This window comes from Gopherus flavomarginatus, chromosome 2 (assembly GCF_025201925.1).
Source record: "Gopherus flavomarginatus isolate rGopFla2 chromosome 2, rGopFla2.mat.asm, whole genome shotgun sequence".
Lineage (NCBI taxonomy): Eukaryota > Metazoa > Chordata > Testudines > Testudinidae > Gopherus > Gopherus flavomarginatus.
The window spans coordinates 200,896,041-200,912,429 of record NC_066618.1 but is presented as its reverse complement, the minus strand read 5'-3'; the positions used below and the strand labels follow the sequence as shown (position 1 = coordinate 200,912,429).

The window sequence follows — 16,389 nt, the reverse complement described above, 5'->3', positions numbered from 1 at the left end:
TTTGTGGAGAAGCTAAATGAATTTTTTGCATCAGTCTTCACTGCAGAGGATATGAGGGAGATTCCCACACCAGGGCCATTCTTTTTAGGTGACCAATCTGAGAAACTGTTCCAGAATGACAAAGTATCAGAGGGGTAGCCGTGTTAGTCTGGATCTGTAAAAGTGGCAAAAGAGTTTTGTGGCACCTTACAGACTTACAGATAATATTCACTCAAGAGTTCTAACAGAACTCAGATACGAAATTGCAGAACTAACAACTATGTATTTAGCCTCTGTATCAGATGACTGGCCGATAGCCAATGTGATGTCATTTTATAAAATGGGCTCAGAGGTGATCCTGGAAATTACAAGCTGGCAAGCCTAATTGCAGTATCAGGCAAATTGGTTGAAACTATAGTAAAGAACAGAATTATCAGACACATAGATCAACATATGTTGGTGAAGAGTCAACACGGCTTTGGTAAAGGGAAATCATGCCTCGCCAATTTCTTCGAATTTTTTGAAGGTGTCAAACATGAGGACAAGGGTGATCCAGTGTATTTGGACTTTCAGAGAGCCTTGGTCAAGGTCCCTCACCAAAGGCTCTTAACAAAGTAAGGAGTCATGGGATAAGAGAGAAGGTCCTCCCACGGACAAGTAACTCGTTAAAAAACAGGAAACAAAGGATAGGAATAAATTATCAGTTTTCAGAATGGATAGCGGTAAACAATGGTGTCTCCCAGCTGGGACCAGTGCTGTTGAACATAAATGATCTGGAAAAAAGAAATGAATAGTGAACTCATAGAATAATGGAAGATTAGGGCTGGAAGAGACCTCAGAAAGTCATCTAGTCCAACCCCAACTAAATCATCCCAGACCGGACTTTGTCAAACCGGGCCTTAAAAACGACTAAGGATGGAGATTCCAGTACCTCCCTAGGTAACCCATTCCAGTGCTTCAGCACCCTACTAGTGAAATAGTTTTTCCTAAGTGGCAAAGTTTGCAGATGATACAAAATTACTCAATATATTAAACCCAAACTTGACTGCAAAAAGTTACAAAGGGATCTCACAAAACTGGGTGCCTGGGTAATAAAATGGTAGATGAAATTCAGTGTTGACAAATGCAAAGTAATGCACACTGGAAAAAAATTCCAGCTCTAAATACAAAATTAGCAGTTACCATTTAAAAAAGAAATCTTGGAGTCATTGTGAAAACATCGGCTCAAGGTGTAGCGGCAGTCAAAAACAGTTAACAATGCTAGTAACCAGTAGGAAAGGGATAAATAAGAAGATAGAAAAAAAAATCATAATGCTACTGTATAAATTCCTGGCACTCCAGCACCTTGAATTCTGCATGCATTTCTATTCACCCCATTTCTCTCTCTCTCTCTCACACACACACACACACACACACACACACACACACACACACACACACTTAGAACTGCAAAAAGTACAGAGAAAAGGCAACAAAAATGATTAAGGGTATGGAACAGATTCAATATCAGAGATTAAACAGACAGGGACTTCTCAGACAGAAAAAGAGACTGCTGAGGGAGGATATAATAAGGTCTATAAAATCATGAATGGTGTAGAGAAGGTTAATAAGGAAGTGTTATTTACCCCTTCACATCACACAAGAACCAGGGGTCACTCAAATTAATAAGCAGCCGGCTTAAAACAAACATAAGGAAATACTTCTCCACATAATGCAGTCAGCCTGTGGAACTCATTGTCAGGGGATGTAGTGAAGGCCACAAGTAAAACTGGATTTAAAAAGGAATTAGGTAAGTTAATGGAAGATAGGGACACCCAGAGCCACTGATTGACCTAAACGAGGTCCCCAATCATGGGGCGCACCCCTCTAGGGGGCACTGAGGAATGCTGGTGGGGGCACAGCTGGGGCTCCGCTGCTGCTGGCCTCTGTCTGGGCTCTCGGCTCTGCGTCCAGGCTCCGTGCCCACCTACAGCTGTGGCCCCAGCCTTGGCCCCTTTACCCTTGTCTGCGTCCCCACCTCACAGAGCTGGGGCCTCACTCCCCGCACCAGGAGTTGCAAGGGGACATAAAGTAAAAAGTTTGGGGATCTCTGCACTAAACCTTTGACCGCAAGAAGTTGGGACTGGATGACAGCGGATGGATGACTTGATAAATTGACCTGTTCTGTTCACTCAGTCTGAAGCATCTTGCACCAACTGCTGTTGGAAGACAGGATACTGGGCTAGATGGACTTGGTCTGATCCAGTAAAGTCATTCTTATATTCCTAAAAAAAATCATGGTGGTACTGTAGGAAACCTAAAACAACTATAACACTCCCACCCCCCCCGAAAAAAACCCCTAATGACAGCCATTCAAAACACACACACATACACACACACTTTAACCAATTTCAGCAACTCCACAACCAACAGATTGACCCTTCTGGTAGGAACCACAACACCAGGACCCATAACACTGACAACAAATGACACCTCAACAACATCAACCGATCAGAACTCCCCCTAACATGAAATGAATTATCTTTACTCTCTAAGGGATTGAACTTCTGCCTCACCACAGAACCTGATACCATACTAACATGTGGAACTAGAAGAATTCTTTCACTAACTCTGCCTCAAATAATTCACTCACAACAACCATGTCTCCTCTCTCTGTTACAAGAAAAAAATATCATGACGGGACACCTCCCCTCAGCAGACAAAAACACACACTTGATCATCATTATATTGATTGCTTCAGGAAAAATAATCAACTGTGAAATCTTTAACAAAAATGACATCCACCATAATCTCTCTACCATCAAGAGGACAGCTATACAGTCCCTGAAATCCAAACACCAGATAGTGATCAAACCATCAGACAAAGGGTATGCAGTTATGATGACTACATTAATGAGGTCAGCTGGCAACTCTTGGATCTCACCTACGATAAAGAACCCACACCACAATAATTTAAGGATATCATGAAATCCTTCCCTAAACAACTCAAAGATAAACTCTACAGCCTCCTCCCCTACAAAAATCACCCCAGGGATCTTCCACATGCTTCTCAAGACACAAACAAGGGAACCCAGGCAGACCCTTCTCACTGAATGAATATCAGCAGCACTCTTATTGAAATGAATATCAGGACTCCTAGAAATCACCCTCAAATCACTCACCAACAGAAAGAGACAGTTTCCTCCAGGATACATCTGACTTCCTCTAGAAACTCTCTAACATCAACAACCTTCCTCAGACACCATCCTTGCCATCATGGATGCCACCTTCCTATACAGCAACATCCCTCATCACTGCTGGACACTAAAAATCAGGAACTTAACAGAAGCTGGTTTTATGGCTCACAAACTACAATTTGGAACACACTGCTGCCTATAAACCCTCCTTTGCCCTAAGACTGCAGAGGTGTTAAGTGCCCACTTCATTTTTAAGTGGTCTCCTACAACACGTATGAACCCCTTATGTTTAACAATCTGTCCCACCTTGTATTTAGCTGTGACACTCTGGTTACCATCTTCAGACCTGAGGAAGACCTCTATGATGCTACAAAGCTTGTCCCCTTCACCACCAGAAGTTGATCCAATAAAAGATATTACCTCACCCACTTTGTGTCTCTCATAAGAGACTTTCACAGGTCTCTCTTATTTAGGTCATGTTGAGTGTAGGAACCTGATTCTGCAAATATTTAAACATGTCCCATTCACATTTTTGGGATTCTGCACATACACAAAGTAACTCATATCGGCAAGTGTTGCTGGATTGGGCTTTAGATTTTTTGCCTTCAAGAGCCAAGAACGTGTCTTGTCTTAGTTTTGTGATGCACCTTGCAACTCTTTAAGTGCTCAAAAAATATAGAAATAAATAATGTTGCCACCTTACCTTTTGAATAACACCTTTGCAGTCATGAGAAATAGCAAGGTTGGAAAGAAGAGTAAAGACCATACGCTGAATTGCGCTGTTCTCAGTTAGTGTTCGGGAAGCTAACTTGATAATGCTGTGTATTAGTGAGTTGCTGCTTGCGCTTCTCTGTGCAGTCTGAAATGGAGACAGTCCACTGCTTGCCCAGCAAAGAGAACCACAGCCTTAAAGAATGAAACATTGTTATCATTAATATTTACATGAGACTGCCTCACTATTACAAAATTAAGAAGTGATCAGGCTGGATGGGGGAAATCAGCATACACTATATCTATAGAAAGACAGCATCAGCTAGACTATAGAGCAAGCGGCTGGGAGTCAGAGGACTTGGGTTTTAATCCCAGATCTGCTGCTAACCTGCTATGTGACTTTGGGCAAGACATTTCACCTCTGTCCCTCTGTCTGTCTGATCTATTTAGATAATAAGTTTTTCCAGGCAGAGCCTTGTCTTTCACTGTGTTTATAAAGCTCCCAGCACAAAGGAAATCTGATATTACTTGGGACTTCTGGATGCTCCTGTAAAGTCTTTTTTCCACTTTATATTATACATCTAAAATATGAGATTCCATGTCAAAGAAATTAAATGCCTCAATCGTCTCTTCAGCCAATATATGAATATAAGGATTTTAATCCTAGTTTAGCAAAGGTGGACTTTATCAAATATTGGGGGAAAGCAGGGGTTCATCTGTCACTGACATTATTAACAGATAAAGGAAAATACAATTCCTAAAATTTGCTATATTAACAAAATCGAAGAATACGTAACAGGAACACTGTTTATTATAGATAAGTGAATGACAACTATCTTAAGTTTTACAGTGAAGAACTTCTGCCTTTACTGAAGAAATGAAAAAGTGTCACAGGGAAAAAATGAATAGCACCTTGTGGTACAAAAGAAAATTATTACATGTTACTTATCAGCACTACTTTACATCAGTAAGGCTAAAATAGAAAAGACAAGAGAAAAGATGACTGTGTGATACAAAGGAATTTCATGTACAATTTAGAGGTATCACCCTAAAAAATAATTGGAAACAACTGTGTGAACAAATTAAATATATTACACCAATTGTAATTTACCAGTGGACCACTGGTACAATTGTTGCTAATTCTGTTGGAAAAAAAAATATTTTAATTAAAGAATATTCTGATATTCTGGTGAGATGCATTTAGTAGTTCTATTGCAAATTATGGGAAAACACATTATCTTCCAAAAACATATTGTTTTATAAAACTTGGTAAACAGCAGCAACAGGGAGCCTCATCTAAAAAAAACTACTCAACATTTGGGAAAAAAATGTTTTTAAATATATGGTTACATTTGGTTGAATTTACGGGGAAAAGTAATTCTCCAACAATCAAGTCAATAATTACCTTTACGTTTATTCAATGACAAATAGCAATATTTATGCTATTCAGTGAATTTATTTTTTATTTTCAGTTATTTATATCAAAACCTTAATAGAATGGCTGTTATTAAATAATTATCATCATATACTCAGTCTGGACTCAATGTCATTATTACACTTCCCACAATGGTGCGAGGAAAACTACTATAACCTCAAAAAAGAAAAGAAAGGTATAAAATTAACCTCAAAGTTAGCTATTTCTGGATTATAAAATATAATATAAATGCAATGTGTGAAATACAAGGTATCTTTGTGGTAATAAACTGGCCTCTGTCTGCCATATCAGTAACCATTTTATTTTTCTGGAATACAAAGATGGACCCCAATCCTGAAAGCTATTCTGTGTGAAGTTCCAAAAAAGTCCACAGACCTACCTGAAAGGAACAATTTGCAGAAATAAGGGCCTTCGTGGTGCAATTGTTAAACTAATCTCATGCTATAGTTGAGAGGAACATCACAAAAATCAGGGCCTTTTTTCCCACAGTTTCTACATCTAAGGTAATGTGCACAGTTACTGCTCACAGGAAAAATTAGCAGAACTGCCTTGAATGTTTAAAGTGATTCCTGAAATACTATTCTTTAGAAATAGAAACCTAATGCTCTGAAAGCCTTCATTTCATGCAAGCTGGACTGTGTGAGCCACATTACTCTATGCAGCTAAACAGCAAGGTCAGGTTCAATTTTCCTCCACACACCCCTCCCCCAAAATATTTTCTGCATTACAAATACCCCCCCTTCTCCCTACCTTACATGTATTTAACTTTTATATTGCAGTAGCAGCCAGCACACACATACACAACCAAGCTGGACCCCCACAATACCAAAAACAAAGTAGTTCATCTCTAGCTGTTGCTTATAGATGAACATCACCAAACAATGCTTTACTCCAAGGATGCTAACGGAAGTGGTTTAATCAACTGACAAGGTGAGTGGGTTGGCTCAGCTTGCAGCTAGCCTGAATAGTAAGAAAGAACATGATTAAACTGAAACCACATCCCCTTATAGGCAAAGTACAGCAAAATAAAAAAATGGAAACTTCCTTCTAACCTAGATTCAAACAGTTTAAGGCCAGAAGGGACCATTAAATCATCTAGTCTTGCCTCCTACATTTCACAGACCAGTAAAGTTCACCCAGTTGTCTCTGCACTGACACCATTAATGTGTTTGGTTAACGCATAAACTTCCAGAAAGCATCCAGTCTTGATTTGAAGGGGTCAGGAGGATTAACCACTTCTTTTGATAGTTTGTTCTATTAGTTAGTCACTGTTACTGTTAAAAATGTATGCCCTATTTTTAAGAATTCTAGGAATTTGTCCAGCTTCAGTTTCCAGCATGGTTCTCTGCTAGATTCTACACTATGATCAAGTCACCTTTGTCTTCTTTTTGATAAATTAAACAGATTGAGCTCTTTAAGTCTCTTACTATAACGCATTTTCTCCAGCCCTCAAATAATTGTTGTGGCTCTTTTTCAGCCTCAAGTTTTTCAACATCCTTTTTAAATGTGGATAAAACACACACAGTATTCCAGTTGTTTCACCAATATAGGTAACTCTTGAAAGTTCACTGAAGTTTCTTAACAACTGCCTGTGTTTTTGGCTGATGTAGGTCTTACGCTGTAAGTTGTAATGTATGGGCAGATCCCTACTGAAATCAATGGAACTCCATGCAAATACAGCAGTCTGTCCACATGGTACAGGATCAGGGCCACACCATGAAGCTGTTCCAATATAAGTTAATATATTAAGTCCTTCACTACTACTAAAAAAAACACCTTTCAGATAATTCTTGCATGTATATGCTAAGTTAAATTCTAAAATAAAAATAAAAATGAGCAAGTAAACCATACATTTTTTACTATATAAACCTTCATTTTAACAAATGTTTTTCATTATTGGAAGTTCCTAAACTTGATATGTCTTTTGCTTCTGACCATTCCTCTCCTCAGTAGGCTGAATACAACAGATAATTCAGTTGAACAGGTCCATTACTGGAAATACATTAAAGCACGGTCCACACGTTAATTTTCACCATTCAACTAAGGTGTATTTAGTTTGTGCGTGTTGACACTCTAAACCTGGCCTACTTTGATTCAGTCTGCATTGATATATTAGGCACAAGCTAATCTGATATAACCAATTTTAACCTGATATAAGAACGTCCACATGGGTATTTGCACTGGCTTAAACCAATTTAAATTACACAGGTGCAACTCCTTTGTGTAGACAACCCCAAGGGAAATTTCAGAGAATTTGTGATGGGGTATACAAATCACACATTGGGTAACACAGGGTTAATGAGCTAATATGGACTCAGGTTGCCCCACCCCATCATACTTGTGAGAGATGTCAAAAATGGATGGAAGAGCTTAAAAGGGAGAAACCAAGTTCAGCTGAGGGTGGTGCAAAGAAGACAGCAGATTTTCACTCCTTAGCTACTGAGAAAGGGTCGACGGAAGCAGAAGCTCCTTGGATGACCTCTGCCAAATGACTCCTACCTGAAAGAAGAGCAGGCTTGAAGCTGACTCACCTTGAGAGGGTTTTATTCCTCTCTATTTACTAGGGAACCTGGTAACAGCACTGCACAGTGAGTTAATATGGAGAAGACAGGAAATCTTACTGGAACAGAAATTTGATTGGCTGATAGCAGATCACAATTAACAGATAATCGTAAGTTTGTTTCATTGTATTTAACCTTGATGCTCTGAATGCTGAGGTACACTTATTATGGAAAGAGAATAATGACAGAGGTTGTTGGAAGCACAATAAAAACACAGATGCCTCTAAAACAATGCTTATCAAGTGTTTACAAAGGTACTTGCTATTGCTATGATAACATATCACAAGATTGAGAGGTGACTTGGTCACAATGTATAAGTACCTTCATCGGGAGAAAATACTGGATATGAAGGGATCTTTAATCTAGCAGAGAAAGTCATAACAAGAACCAATAGCTGGAAGCTAGATAAGACTTATTTCTAATTTGAATTTAATAGTTGGGGTGATTAGCCACTGAAACACACTACCAAGGGAAGTGATGGATTCTCCATTTCTTGATGCCTTCAGATCAATACCGGATGCCTTTTTGGAAAACAAGTTATGCTTCAGTCAAACACAAGTTAGTGGTCTCAATACAGGGATAAATGGGTGAAATTTAACAGCTTGCAATATACAAGTCAGACTAGAAGATCTAATACTCCCTTGAGGCCTTAAATTCTATGAATTTATGATTTATAATGCCACATTCCACTTTCTTGCAGGAATGCAGCCCTCTTAATAATGGCTCATCCACAAGTGTTCTTAATAAAGGAAGTATTGTTTTACTTTTCTCTACCATGTAATTCCTGAAGGTGGTATTTCCACAGAATATATTACAATGTGTGGGTCTATGGGGATTTTAATAGCATTGACGCTCGCCTGGAATTTAATACCTATTTAATATAGGATCTTTTAAAACTCAACCTTTCCCCCACCACCAAAGACATGAAGAGACTTTCAGATTTAAAGAATATGCTCTTCGGAACAGGGACCTGAGGCACACTCTTGACTCTTATAGAGGCAATGATAAAACTCCCATCCACTTTGATGAGGCCACGTTTCATCCTTTTTTTTTATATACTTGTTTATAAAGAGCACTAGAAGTAGTCATTCTTTTGCCTCTTTTTTTCTCTTTACATAGAAATTATTCTGGATACAATGTTTTGACATACTATACCAAAACTTGAGTCTCTTACCTGTGGGATAATTTGCAGTGTAGACACAAAGCAAATGAAGAGCGATTTGCATTAAGGAGTCATCCATTATAAACCATGGCCACAGAGAGTGGAGGACAGGGACAAGATGAGCCTCGAGTGCTGCCACCTAACAGCAAGGAATGAGGAGGAATGTACAGTACAATAATGAATATTGTTTTGAAGTATTTTGTGTAATATTGAAAGCAAACAAAGGAAATTAAAAATTTTAACATCCTATGGAGTTCTTCTAAAAAATCTTTTTACTTTGAAGGGTCCCTTTAATGTACTTTAGATTCCTTTAGTTCAAATTTACTTGGTTGCTTTAAATGGTAATAGAGGCAGAAGATAGTCTTATTTCAATACTGGAATGTTGTCTCCACAAGCTGCCTCAAGCACATTTAAATTCAGGTCAACACAGACTTGAGTGAGCTGGTTCCATCTGGACTCCATAAGATTGTCTTTATTTACATGCACTAATACTTTTTGCTATTTTCTTGATACGGGAATAGACTCCATTGACTCGTTACTAAATTCTCATAGATGTGCACTGATTTTTTTTTTCTTTCATCCTCATACTGTATAAACTGAAGGTTATTTACCAGCAACTAAATACAGTAAAAGCTTGTTTATCCGGCATGTTGGGGAAATGGGGAGTGCCAGTAAGTGAAAATTTCCAGTTAACTAAGAGGGAGGGAGTTTGGGTGCAGGAGGGGATGTGGGGCTGGGTTGCGGGAGGGGGTGTGGAGTGCAGGCTCTGGGAGGGAGTTTGGGTGTGGGGTGGGGCTCGGTGCGCAGGAGGGGGCTCTGGGTGCCAGACCAGGGAGGCACTCACCTTGGGCGGTGTAGTAAGAGGAGGCCCTGAGATATAAACCTTGGTATCAGAGGCCTGGTATGAGGCCTAAGGCCTGAACTAAAGTAATGATCAAGACTTTGCTAACATAAAGCAAAGTTAAGCTGTGAGCCAGAGGCAGGCCCTGCTCACAGAAGCTGGCAAGGAAAGGGCTGATGCTGCAAGAAGATACGTTCCTAAAAAGTACTGAACACCAGATATCAGAACATTCACATACTTGCACATTCCACACAGATAACAAGGAACAGACTGACCCATCCCAATGACAGGGACAAAAGGGTAATATGATGGATAGAGTTGTTTTGTTCAAACCAACATGTACAAGGTGAGAGGCGGCACCTTACTACGTAGAGGGGTTGTACCTTGCTACGTAGAGGGGTTGCACCTCACTACGTTAGGAGTGACGTGTAACTTGTTTGTACCTGTGTATAAAAATGTATCCTTGGGGCGGTGTCTCTGTCCGGCTGAGGGGGCAGTGGAAAGTCCCGCCACTGACTGAGCCGAGTCCATTGCCAAGAGGCACTTTCTCATAGTATGCCCTGAATTAGACTAAGAAATCTACAGGGAACTGCCATTGTGTCCATACGGCAATAAACCTGGCCGACGTGCCTTCGTACCTTACTAGACTCTGTGGTCATTGGGAGTTCTCTTCGAGTCTGCTGTGTCAGCTATCTGCAGAGCTGGGGCAGCACACAAGAGGGAACACACGCACGCAGCCGAGTGATATCAACATTGAACAGAGCAGAGCACCACATTGGTAGCATCTGACAACACTGGTGACCCCAACCACTGATCTGGTGAGTAAGCGAACCTGCCCATGTAAGAATCACAATCTAACATGGCAGAAAACCTCGAGCTAGGGAACCCCCTGATCTCCTCCCTTATGATCCCCAAGGAGTTTGATAACTCTTGGACCTGATGGATTGCCAGTAAAGGGGGTCCATATAAATTTAAAAAAGAGAGTGGGGAAACATGGACTGGCATATGTAGAGCAATGGTAGAAACCGAGGCTCTGAGAAATAGTAATAAAAGTAAAAAAGCAAGAATTTTGCAACTAATGTCTATGGCAGTGAGATGGCTTAGACAGCATGCTGGCCAAACAAGTAAAGAAAAAACAGGAGAAGTAGAAGAGGCAACCCGGGCAGTTGAGCACTGGAAAGCCCAAGCTCTTTTAGCAGGGCAACAGGCAGTCCAGACTCATGATATGCTTTAGCAAGTAAAGCAGGAAAATAAAAAATTGGAGACAGCTGTAGAAAACCTGCAGAAGCAAAAAGTGCCGTCCTCTGGTGTTCAACGCACTTCAAGTGCTGTTACAGTGCCTGAAGAATGGGGATAGAAGTGGAAAAAGGTGGTCCTAGTAAAAGTAAAAGATGAAACTGGGTCCACTGCATTGCAACCATCACCTTATGATAAAAGCCAGGTTCCAGTTAAACTTAAACCGGAACCTAGACTGGTGCCTGTCAGAACGGGACAAGTAAGTGCACAGAAGGAAAGAGTAGCAAACAATACTGTCATTGAATTGGTAAATCAAATGAAGGAAAAAATGGAACAGTTCACAGAGCACATTAGGAGACAGGAGCTGCAACTTGATCGCAGGGGAGTGAATAAAAAAGAATTTCAAAGTAAAAAACTGAAATTAAGCAGGTTAACACCTAGAATTGATGCATTAACACATGGAGCTGCCCAGAAACAGTTAACTGCAGCAAAAAAGGGCACTCCCACTATCCATTTGGCATGCAAACAAAAGCAACAGACACTGGGGGAACAAATTCAGGTTTTACAAGAGCAGGTAACTACCCCCAATCTCCTCTCAGAGCCAGGATAAAAACCAGGGGCGCAATTCCCAACTGTGCAGGTTCCCAATTGCTTTGACCCACGGAACCACACTCCATGCTCATATCTAAAAATAGAACCTTCTTTCTCAAATATTTTTACATACTAGTTAAGTTTTGTCCTTTATATGTTTTCCCAGTTTGCTAAACTTGCTGCTGCTGCCTGTACTTTCAAATACCTTGATGGAGTTAATCTCTCTTGGCTCAGGTCTTGCTACCTTCCTAGGTTGTTCTTCACACCCTCCTTTCCCCCTCCTCTCCTCACTTCTGCTCTCTCTTTGTTTTAAGAGTTAAAAGTTATAGTTTTTACAGAAACCTCCAGAAAAATAAAGCAATTGAAAACAGAACAAAACAAAAAGAAAACAAGGTAAAACCTTTACTTTAAATAAATCCAGTAAATTAATTATTTTAACCCTTCAGGAATGCAACAGCAGGAATTATTCCTAACTTTCTTGAAGATATGGTTGCCAAGCAACAGAAATGCACTCTCTGCTTCTAATCCTAACCACTAACTAATATTTGAAACATGGGCTTTTCTTATTTCCATATAGCAGAGTTTTAAAATAACGTTAAATATAAAGTAATGCAAAATTCCTTGTTACCAAATTAATATAGTACATTTGGCAAATATTAATATATTTTTATCAAATTCATGCTACAAGTTTTAAATAAGATAATAACTTGTTTATTCAAATGTTTAACCCCTTTTACTTTTTATTTTTGGTGGTGTTATTTTGTATAGTTATGAATAGAATTCTGGCACCATTTGTTTTTAATTGTAAGTTTGTCCTGTATGTCGTGTGTGTGTTGTGTCTATGTTGTGTGTATCACATGACTATTTTTTAAAAATTATTTTTATTTTTTTTGTTGCAACAAAAGTCAATTTTATACCCTTTTTTATTTTTTAAAAAAGTATATGTGGTACCACACTATTTTAAAATCATGGTTGGGGTATAATCATAGTATTATTAACACCATTTTGTTGTGCAAAGTTCAAAAAGGTTTCAGTTACAAATATATGTACATATATTTCTGCCTCAACAAATAATGCAATTGCAAACAAAAAGAATTCTCTTTTATCAATCACAGTTTTGGGTTTTTTTAACTTTTTTTTTTAATTGCTATTCAAAGAAAAAATGTAAGGGGAAACCTCAACATTAAGGTAAAAATAATATTAACGAAATGTCAATTTCTTGTTTGGGCTATAGTTATAAGAATGTCATAACCAAAATGTTTTAAAATAACAATTTATGCATAAAGCTAACCAAACAATTTCAACAGGTTTCCACCTTTGGCTTCCAAACATAGCAAAGCATCATAAAAGTATACCCTCAAATACCCTCAAAGTATTTGCATGTATCTGTATTTAAAATTTATTTTGGTTTAATTTTATAGTTAGTTTAATTTTATATGCTTTTCTTTTGTTATGTTATGTTAATGGGAAGCAATGGTTGTTAAGGTTTGTGCTTCTAAACAGTTAACAAGACTGAAGTTGGTATCACAAGCAAATTAACTCTAAAAAGTTGGTTAAAATTATGTTATTAACTCTTTTGCTGAAACAAAGTGTTCAGCAAGGGAAAACAATACACCTTCTCATGGAAGATTACGAGCATTTATTTTAGTCGTTAAGCATTACATTTAGTATGAAATATTTGTAATGCACTCCAAATGAAAATGAATGTCTATAGAAGAATTGTAAAAGTATAGGTTGTGTTGTAAAAGACACGGTCCCTATTACATAGTTCTTATTACATTGTAAACAAACTTTAAAACTGTGTATTAAGTTTGGGTTACTGAAAACCAACAAACAAACAAACAAAAACTTTACTGTTAACTAACAAAAGCTGTTTAAGTTGCATCCCACAGACCAAACACCAGAAAATATCACACCCTGAAGACTCAATATACAGTGAAAAAAATTCCAAGCATCAAGAAAAGAAAAATGAAGTGTTTTATAAATAAGAGACTGGTCAAATACACCTCTATCTACCATATATGGACAATTAAGTTAACAAATCAGCTAAAAACCACTAGCTGGACCAGGAAAACTGTCATTTAATTTCAACTTGGTTACTGTGTAAAAACAACTGTATTATTGCTGTACTATTGTATTATCAATGTACTGCTGTATTATTGCTGTGCAACATGTACAATGTGTATAATCTTGCTAAATTGTTTAACCAACATACAGGTAAAAATCAACAAATGAATGGCAGCAAACAACATGAAGGCCAAAAAACAACTTGGTAAAGAAACTATGTTACATAATAACTACAAATTGGGTAAACCAATTGCCTGTTAGTACGAGTCATAATTTGGGTCAGTGACACTGCATCCTAACTGAGGCACATGTTATTCAAAACAATCTTGTTCAGTGTCAGGGTACCAATATTAAATCCTGACACAGCAATATTTGATAAATTGGTTACTGTCTGTTCAATAGGTTATCTGGAAGACAGCATCCATAAGAAACAATTGGATCTACATCAAGCAATGGAACAGAGAAGCTACTCACTTCTGTTTCCTGCCCAGTAAAGCTGACCAAAGAGTGACAACCAGCAGCAAGGGTAACCTATAATATGAATGGACAGTACTGTGTAGTAACTAATTACAATATATTTATATATAAAGGTCTCAGTGGTAGTGTCACTACTCGAAATTTCTGTTTTATTTCTCATATACATAACACTGTGGGACACACTATCACAATCCCTATCCCAATATTTTAAAACACTCAGCCTACTACTAATGATGAGACAAATAACTGGAATTGCCCTAATAGGAGTGTGTTTCTATCTGTGTCACCAAAGTAAAAGTGCCAGAGTACACCAGCAGACTGGAAAAACATGGTTATGCTTGGATATAAGGTGGTGTCATAGGTACACATACATACTACACATATATGCCCATATACACTACAAATATCTATGCCATATCCATATAATTCATATATATTAATTATTTGGAAGTGCCTCTAAGGCTCAATCATAATATTACATTGCTCAGTCATGGTCCCGGGCCTCACATTCCCAGGCCCACCATAAGGGACTAAAAAATAATTGGATAATAAAATCTGCTTAACAGTCGTACGAGGGAATGTGCAGACTAAAAAGATGGTTATACACATTGTACATGTTGCACAGCAATAATACAGCAGTACAATGATCATACAATAGTACAGCAATAATGGGGGGGAGATGGGGCATGAGTGTATGGATGGTAAAATAAGGTAACCACATAATAGTGTTTAGCCCACTGGGTTATCTTTAGTCCATGCATTATGCTTTTCCGGGACGATGGGTAAACATCCTCCCCATAAAAAGACAAAAAGTGGGAGAATGTAGTAAAAGGAGGCCCTGAGATATAAACCTTGGTATCAGAGGCCTGGTATGAGGCCTAAGGCCTGAACTAAAGTAATGATCAAGACTTTGCTAACATAAAGCAAAGTTAAGCTGTGAGCCAGAGGCAGGCCCTGCTCACAGAAGCTGGCAAGGAAAGGGCTGATGCCGCAAGAAGATACGTACCTAAAAGGTACTGAACATCAGATATCAGAACATTTGCATACTTGTACACTCCACACAGATAACAAGGAACAGACTGACCCATCCCAATGACAGGGACAAAAGGGTAATATGATGGATAAAGTTGTTTTGTTCGAACCAACATGTACAAGGTGAGAGGCGGCACCTTACTACGTAGAGGGGTTGTACCTTGCTACGTAGAGGGGTTGCACCTCAATACGTCAGGAGTGATGTGTAACTTGTTTGTACCTGTGTATAAAAATGTATCCCTGGGGCGGTGTCTTTGTCCGGCTGAGGGGGCAGTGGAAAGTCCCGCCACTGACTGAGCCGAGTCCATTGCCAAGAGGCACTTTCTCATAATATGCCCTGAATTAGACTAAGAAATCTACAGAGAACTGCCATTGTGTTCATATGGCAATAAACCTGGCCGACATGCCTTCGTACCTTACTAGACTCTGTGGTCACTGGGGGTTCTCTTCGGGTCTGCTGTGTCAGCTATCTGCAGAGCTGGGGCAGCACACAAGAGGGAACACACGCACGCAGCCGAGTGATATCAACATTGAACAGAGCAGAGCACCACACCGGTAGCATCTGACAACAGGTGGCTGCCCGCAAGTGGAGACCTGTCCCTGCTGTTCCGAGGCGGAGGTGCGGCTAGGCAGCGATGCGCTGCCCCCCTCCTCTGAGCGCTTGCTCTGCAGTTGCCATTGGACGCGAACAGCTGTGAATGAGAGCTACAGAGGCAGCGCCTGTGCGCAGAGGATGTGTTCAGAGCCGCCTAACTGCGCCTCCACCTCGGAACAGAAGGGACAGATCGCTGCTTGCGGGGAGCCGCGTGGAGCCAGGTAGGGAGCCTGCCAATTCCATGCCAACTGGACTTTCTATGAAGATTAGAAATGCTGTTTGTAGAGCTTTCCGGTTGGTACAGAGCCAAATAACAGAACTTTTAATTTTAATTACTAGGGAGCATGTACATGAAACTGAAAATGTTCTAAAATTCCAACTGTGATTTTACAAGGCCTCACCCTCCTACACATACTGTTCTCCTCTACCTCAACTAAATTAGTTACTAAAACTCTGGAAAAAGCAGCAAAGGAAGGAGGAGCTGCAGAGATCCTGTAGTTCTGCAGAGAATACATTCAGAGAACTT

At 39.3% G+C, this 16,389-nt stretch overlaps 1 protein-coding gene across 9 annotated transcripts in view; it reads right to left on the bottom strand.

The window, feature by feature from the left end:
- RTTN (rotatin) overlaps positions 1–16,389 on the bottom strand; it is a 155,446-nt gene that overhangs the window by 7,895 nt on the left and 131,162 nt on the right. For 3 of the 9 annotated variants that reach the window (XR_007772439.1, XM_050938794.1, XM_050938795.1), the window contains exons 44-45: positions 9,037–9,163; positions 3,859–4,061 (exon numbers count right to left, since the gene is read on the bottom strand). Coding sequence is in view for 6 of the 9 variants with exons in the window: in XM_050938794.1 (XP_050794751.1) it covers positions 3,859–4,061; positions 9,037–9,163 (330 nt within the window). In the remaining 3 variants the exon portion in view is untranslated. Of the gene's footprint in view, positions 1–115; positions 753–1,425; positions 2,244–3,858; positions 4,062–9,036; positions 9,164–16,389 lie in introns of those variants that run through there. The other 6 variants (XM_050938797.1, XR_007772438.1, XM_050938798.1 and 3 more) reach the window with 6 other exon arrangements.